Here is a 21,257-nt window from a genome sequence, read left to right as displayed (position 1 = left end):
CAGACATGTGGCATCTATTCAAATGTTCCACTCTGGTTATGTATGTTTCACCACAATTAAAAAGTTCTACACTAACATTTTACTCATTTTTATCGACAAGACACTCTTAGGTGACAACCAAGGCAAAAATCATGATGATGATAACAGGAACATCTCCTGAGTGCTGAGTTATGTCAATCGGTCTCATTAACACTTAGTGTGGATGACTATTACTCCATTCTGCAGGTAAAGAAACTAAGGCAGAGAGAGCTTAAATAACCTGTCTGCCTATCAAGCTATAAGCCTCAACAACAAAACAAAGCACACAAAGGGCAAAAGCAAACTTTCCTTCAAAATGAGAGGAACATCCATATGATCCAGCAATTCCACTCCTAGGTATTTACCCAAAGGACACAGAAACATCAATTCCAAAGAGCACCTGCACCCCTATGTTTATAGCAGCACTGTTTACAATAGCTAAGCTTTGGAAACAACCCAAATGCCCAAAAATAGATGACTGGATCAAGAAGATGTGGTACATATATACCATGGAATATTACTCAGCATTCAAAAAAGATAAACACATGCAATTTGCAGCAACATGGATGGCGCTGGAAGGGATCATGCTCAGCGAAATAAGCCAAAAAGAAAAAGAAAAATACCGGATGGTCTCACTCATAGCAGGAATCTAGAGAACTTAAATAAGGGACCAGGAAAATGAATATAAGAAAGTGAAAATCAAAATCAACAGAAAACTATGAAACAGAGACAGTTTTTGAGGGGTGGGGGGCGGGAGGGGAAGGATTGGGGTCAGAATGGGGCGTTTGCAATTGTATGGGGGAATATAAAAATAAAATTTATTATTTAAAAAAAATGAGAGGAACAACACAGTGATGCTTTGTGTTTTTGAAGTGCCCATTTTCAAAGAATTCAAAGGATTCTATAGGTTTATTCAAAATTTAATAATTTTTCAAAAGGTTTGAGGGATTTTTTTTTTCTTTTACTTAAAAACAAATCTTCCAGGACAATACACATGCCATTCTTGAAAAGAAAGCAAAGCAAGAGTATTATTGTTTCCATATTAGAAATAAGTAAAAACAGAGATGGAGAGAATTGAAAACAGACCAACTCTAAATAGGTTACATTTAAACCAATGTGGTTTGCCTATTTGAAATAAATATTAAATGTTAGAAATTAAGTCATCTCTACAATGTTGAACAACTAGGATATGAAGAATATTACTTTATACATTTGTGAAGCTAATGTTTATTTTATTTTATTTTTTTTAATTTCTTTTTTTTAAAGATTTATTTATTTATTTATACAAGCATTGAGTACAGTCAGAAGCGTGGGAGGGTGAGAGAATTCACCAGAGCCAGAGCGGGGAACAGAACGGGCAGACTGACGAAATACACTGCTGAGGGGAGCAGCGGGCGCAGCAGGAGAGGTCTGTGCACCATGTGGGACCCTCACTGGAGGCTGGGGATCACACTGGCACTGCAGAGGCTGCGGGCAGCTTTGCAGCCCAGCGCTTAACCTCTGCACCACCAGGGGAGGCCCTGTGAAGCTAATGTTTATCCAGTAACCTATGTCTTCATCTTCTTTCTCCTTACACATCATTCACTCTTGAGTTAGTGCATGTGTATCAAAGATGATGTATCTAATACACACATTTTATGTCCTATGAATTCATACGTCTATGAGTGTGAGCAGAGTAGATGCTGCTTGGGGGTAAATATACCTATATTCTATGTAATATGTCTATGTCTTGTTACTATACCAGGAATAAAGGAATGTATAAAAAAAAAGGGGTTAGGTGATGGAACTAAATATTGGGAATGTTGGATATGCATCTTCTTGGGAATGACAGACCTGCAGTGCTCACTAGATTGTGATGTTATGATCCATTGCCATACCCTCCCAGTCAAAACTCTGTTATATAATTCTTGATCATTGTTTATCTTGAAAAAGAGGAGAATGGAGATCAACTCAGTAGAAAGTAGTTTTCATTGTGATAAAGAATTCTTTTTTAGTTAATTGAAAAAATTTTTACAGTAGCATACCTGTAAAATAAGCATGTCTTGGCGCAGATCGTCCCCATGTTTAAAGATGATTCCAATTGTTTCATTAGATAGAGCTGTAGGGTCAGCACATTTAAATTCAAGCCACAGGGGCTTTTTCTTGGAGGCCATTACTTTACATTTTTCAATCTGTAAGAAAATAGTCACATGTCTTACACACATGCACACACATTGGGAAGACACAAATTCTCTTGCCAAGTATCACTATAGACAACAAGGACAACGTCCTCATTGGAAAATGACCTTCAATGATCGAGGTAAAAATATATCATAGGACTCTGCTACTCCAGTGTCCCCTTAAATAGAACTTCACTGTTATCTGCTTATATGTTTGGCCTCCCCTGAAATTTAACTTGAATAAGGAGTTCTACAGCTATCACAGTGTCTAAAAGCTATTACTGCAGAATCATATCCAATAGGTGAAATCTGATAAGATGGAATTTAAGAGCATTAAATGGAGACTTACTCCTCAGATGCAATGCCCCCCCCTTCCAGAAATTTCCCTATCATCTAGATAAATTCAAGGTGTGGTTTAGTAGCCAATCACTTCAAAATTAAAAAAAACACACAACTTGGGACATCTAGCCAAAAGTGAATTTACCATACATCAAAAATGTGGTATGGTTTAAAATGGAGAAAAACAAACACAATTTGAAACTATATAAATATATCATTCCTACCAATATCTAAATGAAAGGAAGTAGATAGCATGTGCTTTTGCCATAGGACCAATTTACAGCTAACTGTATATAAAATTAAACATGCAAGGGAGGAACTTCTCCTTTTATCCACAAGACCTAACTGCTCTAGGAATTGGCATCCTCCCATAAATGACTAGAAACTGGGCATAATACACGAAGCAACTTTTGGAAAGAGGACGATAGGTAGTGTAGGGCTGTGGCCCTCAGAGAAGGGAAACAAATGAGGGGAGCCCTCTAATTGTCTCAGTTTACTGTCTGGGGGTTGCTTCTAGGCTACAGCCCAGAAAGAGGATGTCCAGACAAAGCCCAGGGTCTAGAGGTTTAAGATACATAAAGTTGAAATTCCAGAAGGAGAGGACAGAGGAGTGGGTAAAAATATTGGCAGCACATATAACAAAACTGGAATGATACAGAAAGACTGGCATGGCCCCTGTGCTAGGGTGACATGCAAATTGGTCAAGTGTTTTCTATTTTTGTATGTAGAATCTAAACAAACATGAGTAAACAAAACAAAACTCATAGATACAGAGAACAGATTGGTGGTTGCCAGAGGGGAGGGTGGAAAGGCGTGGGCAAAATGGGTGAAGGGGATCAAGAGGTACAAACTTCTCATTGTAAATACATCATGGGAATATAATGTACAGCATGGTGACTGTAGTTAATAATATTGTATTGCATATCTGAAAATTGCTAAGGGAATACATCTTGCAAATTCTCTTTACAAGAAAAAAACTAACTTTCTATGGTGATGGATGTTTGCTAGACTTAATGTGGCAATCATTTTGCACTATATACCACTATCAAATCATTATGTCATACACCTGAAACTAATAGAAGTCACTTATGCTCTATAAATATATTGACTGAAAACTTTCCAAATTTGATAAAAACTCTAAATCTAAAAAATCCAAGAAACTCAATACATCTTAGTGATTAAACATAAAGAGAATCATAAATTACTTAAAATAGGTGACAAAAAATTGTAAAAGAAATTTTGGGGGGGCCTCCCCGGTAGCGCAGCAGGTTGAACGCAGTGCTATGAAGCTGTCTGCAGCCTCTGCAGCGCGGGTTTGATTTGCAGCTGGCCAGGGAGATTTCCACATGGCACAGCAGTGCTTTCGGTCTGTCTGCCTGTTTTGTTCCCCACTCTGTCTCTGGTGAATCCTCTCACCCTCCTGCACCTCTGGCCTGTACCCCAGCTATTGTATAAATAAAAAATAAATCTTTAAAAAAAAAAGAAGTTTGGGGGGAAAAGACACTATGTACAGGAATCATAGATATTCTGAATAAAAATATGCAAGCCAGAAGAAAATGCTGCTGAAAGGAAAAACGTCAACCTAAAAATCTATATTTATGGTAAATAGCTTAAAAAATGTAGGTGGAATAGAGCTTTTCAAACAAAACCTGAAAAAATTAGCCAGAAGACTTGTACTAAAAAAAACCAACATCTTTAAAAGCTGAAGTAAAATGATGCCAGAAGGAAACACAGACTTATAGAAAGCAGTGAAAAATACCCCCCAAAAGATAAATGTATCAGTGAATATGAAAGAATGTTTAATCTATTAAATTTATTAGATTTATTTTTAACTGTTTAAAGCAAAGATAGAAAAATGTATTGGGTTTATAATATATGTAGAAGTTAACAGGTTGACAAGGATGGGAGGAGGTTAATGGAAGTGTACTGTTTGTTGCAAGAATCTTACATATACATCAAGTAGTTTATTAGCTGAACATAATTAAATGTGTGATGTGTGGTACTGATGTAAGGATATATATTTAGATCAATAGAGTGGAACAGAGAATCTAAATACAGACCCACACATGTGGGGTCAATTGATATTTGGCAAAAGTGCCAAGGTATTTCATAGGAAAAGGATAGTCTTTTCAACAAGTAGTGCTAGACAATTTGGAGATATAGGAAAAAAATAATAAACCTGATCTTTATTTCCCACTATAAACAAATTCAAAATATTTGTCACTTTGAATTAGGCAGTATTTCTCAACTTTGACATTGTTGACATTTGGGACTTAGATACCTTTTTGTCTAGGGGGGTATCCTGTGCATTGTAGGATATTTATAGCATTCCTGGCCTCCACCCACTAGATGCCAGCAGCATCTTCCCAGCTGACAAAAAATTGTAAAAGAAATTTTGGGGGGGCCTCCCTGGTAGCGCAGCAGGTTGAACGCAGCGCTATGAAGCTGTCTGCAGCCTCTGCAGCGCGGGTTTGATTTGCAGCTGGCCAGGGAGATTTCCACATGGCACAGCAGACCTCTCATGTTTTGAGTGTAACGCTAAGGAACCATTTTAACCATTTTAACAATTAAAATGTCTCCAGATATTACCAAATGTCCCTTGGAGTAGGGGAGTGCCACCATTGGTTATGTTCAGAGAATCAATGGGTTCAGCAAACATTTCTTAGATATGACACAAAATGCTTGAATCATAAAAGAATAAGTGATAAATTGGACTTCATCAAATTGTGGTATGTCTACTTAAGGGAATAGTATTCAGTCATGAATATGAACAGACTACTGATGCACACAGCAACTTGGATGGATTCTAAAAGCAATATGATAAGTTAAAAAGTCCACTACATACTATATATTCCACTTCATGAAATTCTAGAAAAGGCAAAATTACATGATATAAAGGAGATCTGTTGTCTGTGATGAGGGATGGAGGGAGGAAAGGATTAACTACAGAGAGACATAAAATACCTTTTGCTATAACATTTCTGTGGAAATGTTTTCTAACTTGATTGTCATGATTATATGATTATATATATCTGTAAAAACTCACTGAACTTAAATGAACAAATCTTATTGTATGTAGATCATTCTTCAAGAAAGCAGATTTAAAACAAAATGGGTGGACATTTCCCAGTATTAGACATTTAGTAACTGGTGGTTAGAGAACGGTTGATAGAAGCCCATTCAGGGACTTCCCAGCTTCCCTGTCTCTGTTTAATTGTTAATCTTTACTTACGAGGCCCGATAACCACGCATGGACATTTTCATGACAGAGAGGAGATACCTACCACTAGGGCTCCGGCTTTCAGTCCAGGATCGTACGGAACTCTAAAACTTTTTGGGAGATTCAAAGTCTGCAGGTTTTCAAGCTTTTGTTTAAGTTGTGAAATAACTGTAATTGTCAAAGCACACAAGACTTAGGAGACTTCAAGAAATTTAAGCAACAATATTATCAACAACATTTCTTGAGACCATGTCTACTCACAATATTCTATATATTTGATCTGATATGGAACAAGAGAAAAGGGGACAGGTTTCTGCTGTTGAAGAATAACCTTTGCAGGTGGCAAGAAAAGTCAGGCTTACTGTAAGCAATGTAATCATGTAGATACACGACATCAGGGGTAGAAGTAAATGAATATATTTGGGGTAACAAGGCAATTAGGTAGAGAAAGGTGTTTTGAGTGTAATGCTAAGGAACCAATACTTTAGTTTTCTTTCCAACGTGTGAAACTTTAAACTGCTTTCTGATTTGGGGAACAGATATTTGAAGGCCACATTAAATAGCACTCAGAGTTCTGTAAATTCTTTTCAAAAGCAGAAGTTAGATTTTGTGGAGATGATATGACAGCCTTAAAATTCAAAAAGCAAAATACATAAATTAAAAATTATTCTCTGAATAACAAACTGGAGGCTAGTACAAATGTTTCTTAGAATAAAAATAAAATTGAGTAAAGTTATTATCATTATTATTTTTAGAAGAAACCATTTATTGCTGTATTAGAAGAGTCAAAGGAAAAAATTAAAATTAAAAATATTCAGAAATTTAAAATACTGACTATGGTAGTAGGTGTCCATTATAAACTACCGTGCTTGGTCTTGGTATATAAAAATGAGTAGGAGCTACCCTTAGCTTCATGATTCATACGGTTTACCAGATCGGAAAATGTGTGGTAATGACTACAATTTAATGTAGGATCAACCAAAACCTATGGGAAAACAAAGAAAGAATGATTGTCCTAGAACATGGAGAGGGTTTCTAAGGACAGAAATAAGAAGATGATATTTGAAATTTCAGAGAAATACACATATGTGTATACATATGTGTGTATATATATCACTGAGATATATATGTATATCTATGCAAAAATTTTAAAATAGCTTCTCAATAATTCATTACTTTAAAAGACTGAAAATTTGAAAATTAAATACCTACTTGAAAGACAGGGAGAAAAAAGATCTGGAAATAATAAATCTCTGCATGCAATTGGTCTTAAACAATACATCTTATATCTGTATAATGTGTTCTAAAATTTTCAGAAAGCTTAATATCAATTATCATAAATTCATTGCTAAGAACATATCAATATACTGATTTAAAAAAAAAAAAACTTGTTAAGGGAAGACCTTAGATTTGCTTATTCCATGCAGACAAAAGACTAAAAAAATGTGTTCTTGGCTGCCTTTAGAAAGGTGTAATTTGCCTTCCAGAAGGAAGAAGAATCACAGGAATGATGACATTTGGAGAAGGCATTTGCAAAGAGAACCAAGAAATGTATCCTCTATACCTTGGGAACTGACGTCATACTTCTCTGCAGAGAGGGATTTAATATCAATGGTGACCTTCTGCAACATCTCGATGACTTTGACTTGTTGGGTGAAGTCATGCAGCATGGCCATGCCGCAGCCCCTCAGATAGGCTTCCAGGATCACGGCAAACCTCTGCTGATAGTGCCTGGATTGGGCTATCTCACTTCTCAAGAACCAAAACAAGAAGTGACCAATTCTTTTGTTCTGAGGGTGGGAAAAGGACAGTTGACATGATTATGACTAATGCTTTCAACCTATCAGTCACTTCTAGCTTTTTACTTGTCACACTATTATCAAAATGGAAGTACTTACTCTTAAACCGCGTTTCAGGAGAAATCTGGCAAGAGCGCTGTCGTGGTATGGCTCAAATTTCACAGCCTAAAGAAAGAATACATGGCATTTGTGGGACTGCATTCTGTGTTGTTTAACAGGGAAAAGGAAATGGAGGAAAAGTGCTCTTCCGTGTTGGGCCCATGTGGAAAGGGGGATGAGAATCTTACCAGTCACTTCAGTTCACTCCTTTCTTTTCGAGGACACTTTGGGCCAGAGTGAACCGCTGGCTTAAGGACTGGGATTAGGAATCAGAACTCCTGCTGAGTCATGTGCTTTTGATCACTTCAGAGCTTTTGCTCCCACTGAGGACTTACTTGATTAGTTGGGGAGATGGAAGGGAGAGATGGAGATGGCTGTAACACATCTCTTATAGTGGAAGGTGAGAGGTTGTTGGACAACAACAAAAAAGAGACACTGGAAACAGAGCATATGTAAGGAGAAAAATACTTGTTAGATATGAAGATTCTCAAAATTTTGTGGCTTCCCTTCTGCTCCAGATGTGTGTTCAGCATCTCACTAGCAAGTCACTGAGCTATCCCATAGGTTCACACTGCAAGTAAACAGCATGCCTACATCACCCACACAGAGTGATCACTATCCACTGCCATGCTGAGGTGTACAGAGTTTTTTGTCTGAAAATCTCTATTTTCTATGCTTCCTTGGGTTTAATAGTGTTTAGTTTTCATATTACTTGGTTAAGATAGAGATACTGACTTAGGTGACAGCTCTATGACTTTAGAAAAAGAACCAATAAAACAGAATACAATTAGGGCCTCCCTGGTGGCCTAGGGGTTAAGTCTCAGAGCTATCACTGCTATGGCCTGAGTTCCATCCCCAGCCAAGGAGCTGACCCACATGGCACAGCAGACCTCTCCTGTCTCACCCACTACTCTCCTTAGCAGTGTATTTCAGTTGATCTGCCTGTTCTGCTCCTCACTCTGTCTCTGGTAAATCCTCTCAACCCCCTCTCCCCCCAACACTTCTGGTCTACACTCCAGTTCTTCTATGCAAAAAACAAAAAAAGAAACAAAACACAATTCAATCTTGGTGAATGCGTGGATATTTGATCTATCATTTTTCTCAACTCTTTTGTAAGCCTGCACTAGTTCATAATTTTAAAAGCAGCAAGACTAACAAAATGTTGTTTAGATTATTAATGAGGCATATATATTGGCATAAGGGTGTAGTGTAGATGTCATGTAAAGAGAAGCTTAAAATAGATGTCAGTATAAAGGAGAGGCTTAAAATTAAGTATCGCATAGTGTTTCCTTTATACATAGAAATAGCCTATCCTCTTTTTCCCAAGGAATAGGAGAAATTTCCATTCTATTTTATGTTTAAGACACTGCTTTATTTTTCAATTCTTACCCTGATTTTCCAGCTTGGAAGTGATCAATACTGACTTGATAATATTTTCAATTATCTCCAAGGTTTTTAAAAATGCTTTTAATGGCTGTGGTCAAATCGTTGCCATTGTAACTGCAGTTAAGGTCTTAATTCTGAGAATGTGGTTAATTTAGTCAGCAGTACTGACTTTAGACATGTTTTAAGTTTCTAACCCAAACGTGAGTCTTGTTGACCTTCTTCATGTTTCACTTCTGTAAACACTGCAGAGCTCAGCTATGAGACCATTTTAATCAGGAACGAGTCATTTGACCTTAATTGAAAACATCTTATATGGTTTTACAAATGACTACTTTTTCAAATTTATGACCACAGATTCAATGTATGTTACTTACTGACCACTCATTTAAAACATTTCCAAGAACACTATTTCCAATTTGGCAAAGTTTACTTGTCAATATGATAATGAAACCTAATCCATGGTAGCTTTGGGAGGGGTTCTGTTGCACATTTGTTTTATGTTCTTTTTGTTATGGAAAGCTAGAAAACTGAAGATACTTTCATTATCCTTAAAGTTTTGTTAGTGTTACGCCAGTATCTAAACTTGTAGGTAGAGAAAAATACTGAATATATTTGACAGTTGAAGACAGAGGCTAAATGAGATTTTTTTTAAGTATCTGCCTAATGGGAAGCTGAAGATTCAGAGTTAAAGTTGAGAATATCCAAAATGCTCATCAGAAAACTCCAGGGACTTTCTATTAATATAGATAATGATTAGACAATGCAGTATCCAACACAGGTCAAATAGCACCTAGACAGAACTGCCCCTGGCTTCCTCAATCTAAATTAAGTGTCCTCAGGACTCCTGACTACTTTGTCATAACACTCTGTAGTCTTCCCCCAAAGCATTTGTCACAGTTTATTAATATCTGTGTGTATGTGTACTCATGTAATATCAGTCTTCTCCATAGCACCACAGGCCACAGGTGCGCTGAGACTGGCTTGACCACTGCTCTACATCTAGCTTCCAGACTGGTGGGGGCACATAGTACATGGTGTTGAATTAATGAATGAACACGTCTGTGTTCTAAAATAGCATTTCTATTCCAATTCCTGTACTTCCTTTTCCTTTTCAAACAGCACAATATAATTTGAGAATGGCTTCAGTGAAGATGGGAACAGTTCCTCCTTTCTCTAACTTTCTGCCTAAGCATGAGGCAAATCACTTATCCTCTCTGGACTTGGGAAGGCACGAGAACAGGAGTGAAAGCACAGTACTGCCAGGCTTGTTTAAAGAGAGAGGCTTTCAAGGTCCCATCCTGATGAGATATCATTCCATGAACTGTGACTAATATGATCAGAGAGTAAGAATTTTATCTCTAGAACACACAGAATATTGGAGAGGGAACAGGTAGGCAGTGAAAAGAGCAGAGCCTGGAGTCAGACCTACTGGTTTTGAATTCTGGTTTGCTGCTTTAAAAGCCTGTAACCTTGAGCACATTACATCGCCTATCCATGCCTCAGTTTCCTTGCATATAAAATGTAAATGTTAAGTTCAAACACTGTAATTATTGGGGGAGTTAAATAACCCATGAAAAGCATGTAAACCCCTTGGAGCCATGGCACAATAAGTTAAATCTATCATGAATATAATAAATGAGGACAAAGTACTCCCAAAGAGTCAAGCCTCCTAAAAACCCAAATACTAATGTCTTCAAAACATTTGTTAGCAACTCTCAAAGAGAGTTTGCTACTTTATGAGGTGATGTCATCAAATCTACTTTGACTGGCCATGACATTCTGGACAAAGGACAATTGATGACAACTGAAAGGGGTGCCTGTACACATGCAAATCAGTTTCTTGGGCGAGTGCTCCGTTAACAACACAGGCATCCCCTACCTGGACCAACTGTAGCAGGTAATGCAGGACATCATCATCCTCCAAGTTTTCCAGTTTCTGAACTGCAATGGCTCTTACATTTTCATCCGAAAAGTTGCAGTCCAGGAGTTGCATTGTTAACCCAACATCCAAAGCACTTTGATCCCAGACCTCCCTCCTGGCTAACAATTGGTAGGTTTTGGCCACAATTTCTTGTTGTCCCCATTTCACTGAGCTAAATAGCTTAGGGTATGCTTTCGGATGCTTAAGACTTTCATATCTGAAATGCCAGAGCAATTCTTTGTCCTCGGCTGTGAGAGGATTAAGTGGATCAGTGGCTATGATGGCTTCCAGTTGCTTCCGAAGCTGATTGGGCATTTCTGCTCGTACCCGGTCTCCTTCGGGGTCGGGGGTGGGCCGATGCTTAGGCAAAGCTATTGGGTGACAGTAATTGTCCAGAAGAATGGAGATGGACATTGAATTCTCCTTGTCTGGGTTGGTTGCAGATGTGAGTTTGTCAGCATTGAAGCTCCCTTGATCCTCTCCTTTCCCTGATATCTGCCACATGTGGAGCACATATTCCCCGTGGCGCAGGAGGAACCGATGGTCTATCAGCAGGAGGTTCACGTAATACAGAAGCTGAGCTTTGCCTTTGGACTCAGAATTGGGAGCCTCTGCAGAGGCCTTGCCAGACAGTGCTGGAGCTTTGCCGCAGTAGATTTGGAGGTTCAGTAGAGCCCCTTTGGGCAAATCCTTGATCTTAATACTGAACTCAAGCCACACATTCCAAAGCACCTCGTCTGTGAAGGGCTTGGGGCTGGTTCTCCTCTGGCAAAGGACCTGCTGCCCATGCTGGATGTTTGCCTCCACAAAAACTGTGAGATCAGTGTTCCGGGGCAGGACAGGGATATCAATGCCTCTGATCTTGACCCTGAACTTCCGGTCACAGTCCCACAGGGACACAGTGAATACGCTGTCATGGTCCTTCCCGTGGATGGTCAGCTGCTCATGGTAGCCGGTGACTCCCGTGCAGTCATCCACCAGTGGCCACTCTTCGCTCCTCACCTCGTCCAGGACGGGGTCCGGTGGCGCATCAAGCACCAGGTGAATCTCTTCCCCATTCTTGAGACACTGCCTCACCCACTGGAAGTTTTTAATGGGAGTTTCACCCACCAGGTACTCATCCCGGCCACAGACACGCAGCACAAAATCCTGTTCATTTTGACTTTCTGGAATATTCATCAGAGACTTCTTCTTGGCCATCTTGGTAAAGAAGCTCTGCAGGATGGTGCCCGGAGTGTCATCGGCCGAGACCTTGATAGTCTGGCTGGTGGTGCCGCGGTGAATGACGATGAAGATGCAGTTGTTGGTAATCTTCTTGGACAGGTACTCCGGGAGGGGCTTGGACGTGACCCAGGGGTGCATGGCGTAGAGCTTGGGGTCGCGGCCGGCCACTTCGGCCATGCGCGGGGTGACTAGGCGGCGGCGCGTGAACTCCAGCTCATCGTCATGCACGTTGCTGATGTCGGTGACGTCATAGCCAATCAAAGCGGTGAGCTGCCGCTGGAAGGCCAGCGTGTCCTCGGAGGGCGGCTGCCGCCGCTTTACATGGATCTGGCCGGGGCTCCTGTGCAGGACATTCCAGTAACGCAGGCAGTCCAGCGTCTGCACCACCTGGTACTTGTCGTAGATCTCGTACCACTGCCCTTTCTTCTGGTAAAGCAGGAGGAAGTGGTCCGGGCCCAGCCGGTGATAAAAGTCAGCCGCCACGCTGGTCTCCAGCGCGCGTAGCCATATCTGGGCCTTCATCTGCTCTACATTGCCGTGGCCGGCCACGTGCAGCAGGGCTGTTTCAGGGTTCTTGCTGTTGCGCTGGCTGGTGGGCAGCACGAACTCTATGGGGATGAGCTCCATGGAGGACAGGCCGGCTGCGATGCTGCGAGGCTTCATCCTCCGGCGGCGGCGGCCGTTGTCCTCCCTTAGGACCACGGGCTGCTCATAGTTCTCCAGCTCCATGCCCCGTGCGACCTGGGAGCAGAGAAACACAGCACTTTTTCACAGGAAAGGTACTCTCTCTTCATCTCCTGGGAGATGGCAGAGAGAGAAGGAGGTGTAGAAGATTGGTGTGTGCACAAGGAGCCAAGGACTTTGGAGACGTGGCCTCTAATCCTGAGCACCACTGAGTGTCTGGGGGACTGGGGGCTAATTCAGTAATCTCTGGACCTGTGCCCCATCTGTCAGATGGGGGCAGGGGAGCAGTAAGTAAGGCAATAGACTTGTTCAGAATGTGGCTTATGGGGGTTTATGAACCATTCTGCTTTTGTATATTTGAATTTAAAAAAAAAAGATACCTAAAGCATTCAGTTAGGTACAGCACATTGTCTGATATATTCCATATTATAGTGGTTCAACGTGGTCATTGTTCCTGAGCACACTGAAACACATGTGAGGATAATAATTCAGCCAAAGGATCAAGTCCTAGTCAGCAGGTGCTGCAATATGAGATACTGAAACACTCCACTTAGAAAACAGGCCTTTGGCTTATTTCCTCTTTGTTCAGCCTCACATTTCTCCTTAGAACCCAGATACCTTACCCAACCCAACTTCATGTTCTCTATTTTCAAGCTGTTTTGACCCAGGATCTACTCCTTAGTCAACTTCCTGTCTTTCTTTCCATTTTTTCCCCTTCCAGTTAGTAAAGGCAGTCATTTCATTCAGAAAACACAGAAGTATTAGAATTGGTGATGTTGTAATGAAGAACATTTGCAGATATTTACATTTTTCAATCATGAAATTCTGACTTTATTGCTCTATGAGGGCAATACTGTAGGGTAGTCACACAGGCTTTATTCTCCTGATATGAATACTCAGGTGATTTGAACTGTATCAGTTTATCCCAGTTTCCACTTTAGATATTGGAAAAGCCATGGGATGGAAGGCAGGATCTGGACTCCAGTGACCTGCTGTTTGGACATCAATTGATTATTTAACTTTTTTTTTGCTCTAATATTTTCATCTCTGTAGTAAAAAGCCACAAATTTGCTACTATCGACTTGTCTGCTCATCATAAATATTTAAGAAATACTTTCCCTGCATAAAGCAAGGAAAGATGTGGATATAGCAGTAAGAAACTCTTCAGATAATCATTGAAATACTAAAAAATATTGAAATTGAAATATGAATAAGGTATTTTCATTTTAATATTAATTATCAGTACATTATACCATATATTTTAAAGACTCAACTGTTGAAACAAAAAGTAATGTTTCAGAAAATATCATTTACTTTCTTAAATAACTAATGTTAGTAAAACTCACAACTACTTATTTCCTTAAGAAATAGTGAAGCATTTGATATATATACCAAAAAAAGAAGTGTCTGATTAAAAGATAAGGATGTTTCACTAGATCCAAACTTACATTCAAATTTTCACTAAAACTTACTTAAAAAGTCAATATACTTTTTCTTAAAATATTACAGAATTATACTTAGTATACACATGAATCAACTGTTCCAAAAAACTGTCTCTTTGAGACTTAAAGCATTCATGATTTGTCCTTTTCCTACATGATAGAACAAAAAAAGAAAACTATAAGATATAATAAGATTGACACTAACTTGAAGTAAAATTAGGCACCAGACAGATACACCGCAGTAGCCTCTGCCTCAGTGATACCAAACACTCTTACAAGACAGAAGACATAGAAGAAAATGGGTTTGATTAAATACTCACTGCTCTCCTTCATGGTTGAGGCTATGAAGCTTTCTCCTTTTACGGGAGGACGTTAGAAACTCTGTTAAGTACAATAAACACTAGGCATGCACTTGTAAGAACATGAAGCCCAGCTGCACAGGCTCCTGTGCCGACCCTTTCCTCCCAAATAAAAACAAAAAAGGACTGATGCACCTGCAAAGCTATTGCTGCACACATCTAGGATGAACCCGAAACAGAAACAGTCAATGGTAGGATCATCGCAAGAACCATCAACAGGTCCAGAAAAAAAGTATTCTAGCGGAGAAGGAAGTGTCACTATTCCTAGTCAGACCCAACAAAGGGCAAAAAATAGAAGGAAGCAATACCTGATAAAACAGCGGAGGCGATGATGCTGAAGGATCATTTGTTTAATTTTTGAAAACAAAACAAATTCAAATCTACCCCGTACGCTGCTAAACTCTTCCGCTTTTCTGGGTCTCCCTTCACATCCAGATGCAAAGGAAGTGTTGCAGTTACCAGGAAGGAAGTTTTAACCAAGTTGATTATATGTGTGATTGCTCATTTAAAAAGTGTCAGAAATGCATTTCCTGTTATAGCACAGAGGGCTAAGTATGAGAGTCAGCAATGTTTACCATAGATGTGTATTTCTTTACTCTTTGTACTATTTTTTTTAATAACTGTGAGACTGAAATGAACTAAAATTACTTAGATACAAACAAACAAACACATTAATGAAACAGCCACATGCAGTATATTTCTAACTAGTTCTAAGTAGAAGACTTAGCAACCACAAATTAGGGAAATAGACTAGATTAGAAAGATTTGTTGGAGCCAAATTAAACCCATTAATCGTTCAAACTCCGTTCAACTAATTTCCCTTGGTGGGAATTCAAACATCAGCAAATGCTTGTTCGTACAATATAACTGAGGGGTGGGGAAAGAGAAGCTTAGTGAGCTAGAAAACTGAGTTATCAAGTTGAACATTTTCAAAGGCAGAGCTCACTTCTAGGAGCTCACTTCCTTAACTTGGTAAAACACAGCTTGCTCGCTCTCTCTCTCTCTCTCTCTCTCTCTTTTTCTTTTTCTTTTTTTTCTTTTTTTTTGGCCTCAGAGCATTCAGGGTATCTGTTCCCAGCTCGAACAGAAACTACTACCCTGTGTATGTGTGTGTGTGTAGGTTGGGGGTGGAGACTGAGCAATGGCTGGCTGCAGACAAAATACACGGACTTTCTTGGTATTGTCACTGGTCGAGGGAGAGGATCCAGGGGCCACTCAGTCCTACTCCACCATCCAACAACTCAGGAGGATTCGCTGGAGAGGATCAGCTACTATGCATTGCCCCACTGCTGGGAATCAGAGGTATGGACCAAGGGGTCCTTTTCCCAAGCTGGGGAAAGGGCTCTTGAGACCCTCTGGTCAGACTAAAAAAGAGGACTCCACAGATATTGGTGAAGGCAGGCAAGGAGTCAGTGTCTATTGATTAGCAAAAAAGCAAGGAAAGATCTGGGAAACCTTCCTGTGCATAAGACTCCCTGAGGTGCTGGGACTAGGGGTCTAGATAGGCCTCAGGGCTGGGGTCTGAGAACAGAGGAATTAGACTTTATTGGCTGAGAAGGCAAGGACAGTGGTCTTGGCTAACATCCATTTATTGTTGCTTCTTGTGGATACTAATCAGCTGCAGCTCAGTGGTAATGGAGGGCTTGAGACCATCTCCAAGGTGAGTACCACATGGAGGCTGTGTGCCTGCACCTCCAGTGTGAACCAGTCTGTTGTCAAGGTTTGTGATTCCTTTTTTCCCCATGTTAATAAGCTTACTTACTAAGCTGTGGCAAGATGGCTCAGAAATGGTAAAAATGAAACAGTGGGCCAAGGAAATTTATGGCAGCAGGTGCCTGGGCCTAGAATTGTCACATTTTTAACCTCTTGTTTACCAACCTTTGGGAACAGCAATATTTTTGACCTTGAGTCATGGCCTGTCCTTGTCCTAGGACCCTTCCTGTCTCAGTATCATGGGAAAACACCAGAGCTGAGCACTGTCTCACCATCAGGCAGATAGCACCATTGGGAGAGAATGCCAGATTCCCATGGGTGTAGAGAATCCATAGCAAAGTCATCTGAAATAATTTTCAGAGCAGCTCTGTATCCTCCAGGTGACCTTAATGCCTTCCAAAACCCCAAATACACTCTGATCCTGAGCGAGAACCCTCTTTTCTCCATCCCAGGGGTTCCTATACCAAAGTTCTAAGCTGGACTCTCATGGACTCCAGCTGAACCCCAGGAGATAGATAGATGATAGATAGATAGATAGATAGATAGATAGATAGATAGATAGATAATTAAGAGTTCCTCTGAATTATAATGACATCAAGATAAATGATCCTTTGCTCTATCTCCTTTCACATAACCTTGAGTCTTACTTTCAACAAATAATATTATAGTAGCTGACATCAGCAAGCAAACCATTTAATTCAAAGGTTGTCTCCCAAGTATATGGCAGCAGCTTATCAGATCCCCAATGTATATTCCCACATGAGAATACTCCTTTTGGACCCCAGTGGCTTTCTCAAAACTGGATTTCTTGTTTGGGGGAGGGATCAAGAAGCCATACTATAGAAGCTTGCCAAGCAGTGCTTCACCCAGGGTATGTGGAAGGGCTCATGGGGGCAGGTGGGCTGGTGAAGGGTTTGGGGATAGAAGTGCAACCACAAGAATCTGTTCATTAGACCATTCAACAGATTTCTTTCTTGACCTGGTTCATCAGATCCAGGAGCCCAAGCTCCAACATGACCTCTCCCCCTCACAACCACGCCTAAACACATGCCTTAGTTATTCCAGAAATGCTAGATTCTCACTCTAGGGCTCTGCTAAGTCCAATTATGTAAAGTTGTCTGTTCTGTGACTAAACTTGCAAATACTTAAGGTTTTATTGGTGGTTTGGGATTAAAACTACTCTGTTCTTCCCCAAATCTTAATATAGCCACTAAAATTTGAATATATGTAGTAAATGTGCCAAGGTGGAGATAGTGGCAAATGGCTCCTTCCTCTGTGTGGATACGTACTCCAAACAGAGGAATTCTTTACTAATTAGGGTCTCTTTTACCCCTGATATTTTAGGTTAGATGACCCTGAGGTTTCATCTTATCCTGTTTTATTAATACATTTCTTTTTCCTTTTTTTTTCCTACTGTGAATTTCCACATATCTAGCACCATGTTTTATATATAGTAGACATACCCTACATTTAGGTTAAAAAAATACAATCTACAATCAAATAGTCTGACTTTCTGTACCACATCCAACAATCACAGAAACTAGATAGAACAGATTTGAAAGTAAGAACACAGTAAGATGTGTCAGTGGTCAAAAGAAGATTAAGAATTATTTGCTATGAGGCAGCCTCTTTGGAATGGCCTTCAGAGAAATTACTTATGGCCTAGTTGGAGAGATAAGACATGCAGATAAGGAGATAAAGGGTGCGATATGACAGTATGTATAGGCCAAGTGTTTTAAAAATATGTTTTGTTCATTATATAACATAACGGTTTACTGGAGGAGGTCATTTTGGTTGGGATTATTGAAATTTATGCAGTGGGAGGCCCAGGATTTAAGGTGAGAGGAATCACAAGGGAAGGTGTTTGAGCCAAGAGGTATCTGGAGCACAGCGAACAAATTAGTTTGCTAAGATGAAGAGTTTGTAAAAGATGCAGTGAGAGATAGGGAAAGACAGGCCGGTGCTTCCCAAATGTGTTTCATGTCTTGGCACATGTACACAGTAACATCTGTGGCATGAATGTTTGTGCCCCAGCCCCCAAGTTCATATGTTGAAATCCTAATTTCAAAGGTATCAGTATTAGGAGATGGGGCCTTTGGGAGTGATTACATCATAAACTTAGAGACCTCATGAATGGGTTCCATGCTTTTGTAAAAGGGACCCCAGTGCTCTTGCCCTCTTTCCACCATGTGAGGATGCAAGGAGCATAGGGCCATCAGCGATTCCACTGGAACCTGACCAAGCTGTCCTGATCCCAGACTACTTGCTTTCTGAGCTGTGGGAAGTAAATTTCTGTTATTTATAAGGTATCCAGTCAGTGGTACTTCATTGCAGCACCCCAAACTGACTATAACATGGGTCAGCTGAGGATATTTCTCATCATAAGATAATGCCTGTAGCCCAGATGCTTTTGGGGATCACGTTGGTTGGGAAGCTCTGTTGTCAGTTATTGTTCCTGGGGGCGGGAGCTTGGCTACCTGACTCAGAATTATGGTTTAAGTGACTCAGGATTTACCTTCTAAGTTCCTATCTGGCCAGAGAAAGATGGAGATCAGAACAAATGTCAAGGCTCTGATAGTAAGAACAAAGGGGTAGTGGGGAGGAGAGTCAGCCACAGTCCTGTGTGCCATTGGAGGGATAGATATTGGTATGTCATGAGAGTTGAGGTGAGCCACTGCAGGTTCTGAGAAAAGGAGCCATAAACACAACCCCAGAGTTTCACAGCCAGATCTGGGAGCCAGTGGAACATTCTACAAATTCTCCATTCTTATTATCAGCAGTTGGCTACTGAGTGTACTTTTTTCCTCAGTCAGTGAAATGTTGCATGTATAGATTAGCAAGCCCTTTATAATTTTCTGCAAAAGATGCTTCTGTTAATTGATTTTTTTATTGAAGTAATATTAGTTTCTAACATTACATAGGCTTCAGGTATATGTCATTATGAATCAACATCTGTTGATTCTTTCCATCAATTGACCCCTTTTACTCAGTTTACCCTTCTCTTCCCCCTTCCTTTTGGTAACACTCATTCAGTTTGACAGTCTAAAAGCTTGTTTTTACCTTATTAGTTCATTTGTTTGTTTTGTTTGTCTTTATGTGCCACATGGGAGTGAAATCATGTCTCTCTGTCTGACTTATTTCACTAAACAGAATACCCTGTATGTCCTTCCATGTTGTTGCAAATGGCAGGATTTCTTCTTCTTTTATTTTAAATAACTGAGTAGTATTCCACTGTATAATTCTTTGTGTGCTCCATCAGACCCTTTTTGATCTATCCCTGATCAGTCTATCCTTCTGTCCACCTCATTTTCCAAATCACCTCCACACCGAATCCAGCCTGCTCTTGCTCTCACTCTCACTCTCCCTTCATCCCCTCAGCCCACTGACCAAGGCCTGCTCCTTGAGTACTCCCCTTATTTAGCCTCCTCCAGGCGGGCTTTCTGCTTTAGGAAAGCACAAGGTTAAGGCAGTTTTCCTTCATTCATAACTGTCACCACAGCAATCACAGTAACATAACTACCACCATGAAACACCTTCCCCCTAGCACTTTCTATGTGTCTTATATTGTTCTAAGTACTTGAGTACATTAACTATTTAAATCCTCACAGTAGCCCAAGGAGAGGGGCACTGCTGTTATCTCCAGTAACAGCTGATGAGCATAAAGCACCAGGCAGCAGCAGCACGCTGGTCGGCCCCAGGTCCCACAGCTGTTCAGTGGCCATCTTCACAGGGTTTCTCCCCGGAGAGGGGAGCTGTTTACTCAGCTGCATTCTCTGCCAGACTGTGAGTTCTTTGGGACAGTGATTGCCCTTTTCATTGAATCCCCCACGGCCCCAACACATGCAAAGTGAAGGTCTCCATAAATATTTATGGAATGGAGAGTTTGTCTTGAATATCTCTTTTTGAAAATCAGCAATTTCTTTGCGTTAACCCAGATCAAAAGGAATACTGGGTGATCCTCCTTAGTCCTCGCAGAGCAGTCAAAACCCAGACATTAGCCTCCCTCCCATTTAACCACCTAACCCAAAGCCCTGCCATCTGCCTCCTCTCCACACTTCCCAGCAGGACATGCGGGAGGAAGATGATGCGGAACTTGGAAAGGAAAGCAGTTTGACCAACATTGTAAAGGTGCCACAATGCTTCAGAAATACCCACTTTCTAGCCCCTCTGATCCAAATTACTGCTTGTCTTTGTTGTTCCTTTATTAATATTGACCACAAACTGCCTTACCACAGTTTCGCCGCCAAAAAGTCCTCCCCTATGATCAATACCCAGACCCACTGCCATGCATTTTTATCTATTAATATTTGCCTGCACACCTATCTAATTACCTATCTCTTGCTACCTCTTACACACATCATGATCCTGACAATGCTGTTTGCAATAGAGAGTGACATTTTCAAATCAAAGATGGTTCCTTCATTGACGGATTTTTCCTGTTCAAGGGCATAGCAGAAGGCCCTAGGAATGAGGACGATAGTGGAAGGACTTGAAAGAAGCCTGCTCTCAAAGCACTGGTCCTGAGGACCAGGGGTAGCATCTTAAAAGCCATTTCTCAGAACTTTCTGTGGGATTTTTTTCCTTCCAAAGCCCTGGGAGCCCAGCTTAGAGTCTGGCAGTAGTCATATACCGCTGGAAGGAAGCCAAGAAGATACCCTGCCTTGCAGGTTCAGAAAAAGTGTGGGCTGTGGATGGGAAGCTGGGGCGGGGAGTGGGGGTTGGCCCTGAGCCCATCTCGGCCCTGCCTTGGGGACACTGTGAGGCCGCCGCCTTCCGGCCACGAACTCTGCGGCGGGCGGGGCGGGCGGGGCGGGCGGGGACCTCGCGGGCAGGGCTCGGGTCCCCAGGACGCAGCGCGCAGGTTCCCGAGGACGGGGACACCCATCGGGACACC

General features: G+C 40.9%; 1 protein-coding gene across 1 annotated transcript in view; it reads right to left on the bottom strand.

The window, feature by feature from the left end:
• The window catches only part of PIK3CG (phosphatidylinositol-4,5-bisphosphate 3-kinase catalytic subunit gamma), a gene marked incomplete at its 3' end in the record, with an annotated part of 28,654 nt that extends 15,754 nt beyond the window's left edge, over positions 1-12,900 (bottom strand). The window contains exons 1-5 of the mRNA XM_084230362.1: positions 10,900-12,900; positions 7,635-7,700; positions 7,301-7,526; positions 5,801-5,904; positions 2,043-2,189 (exon numbers count right to left, since the gene is read on the bottom strand). Of these exons, the coding sequence (XP_084086488.1) occupies positions 2,043-2,189; positions 5,801-5,904; positions 7,301-7,526; positions 7,635-7,700; positions 10,900-12,894 (2,538 nt within the window). The 5' untranslated portion in view covers positions 12,895-12,900. The remainder of the gene's footprint in view (positions 1-2,042; positions 2,190-5,800; positions 5,905-7,300; positions 7,527-7,634; positions 7,701-10,899) is intronic.
• Positions 12,901-21,257: the final 8,357 nt, after the last annotated feature.

Source organism: Talpa europaea (genome assembly GCF_964194135.1).
Source record: "Talpa europaea genome assembly, chromosome: 3".
NCBI classification, from domain to species: Eukaryota; Metazoa; Chordata; class Mammalia; order Eulipotyphla; family Talpidae; genus Talpa; species Talpa europaea.
This window is presented reverse-complemented; position numbering and strand designations above follow the sequence as displayed.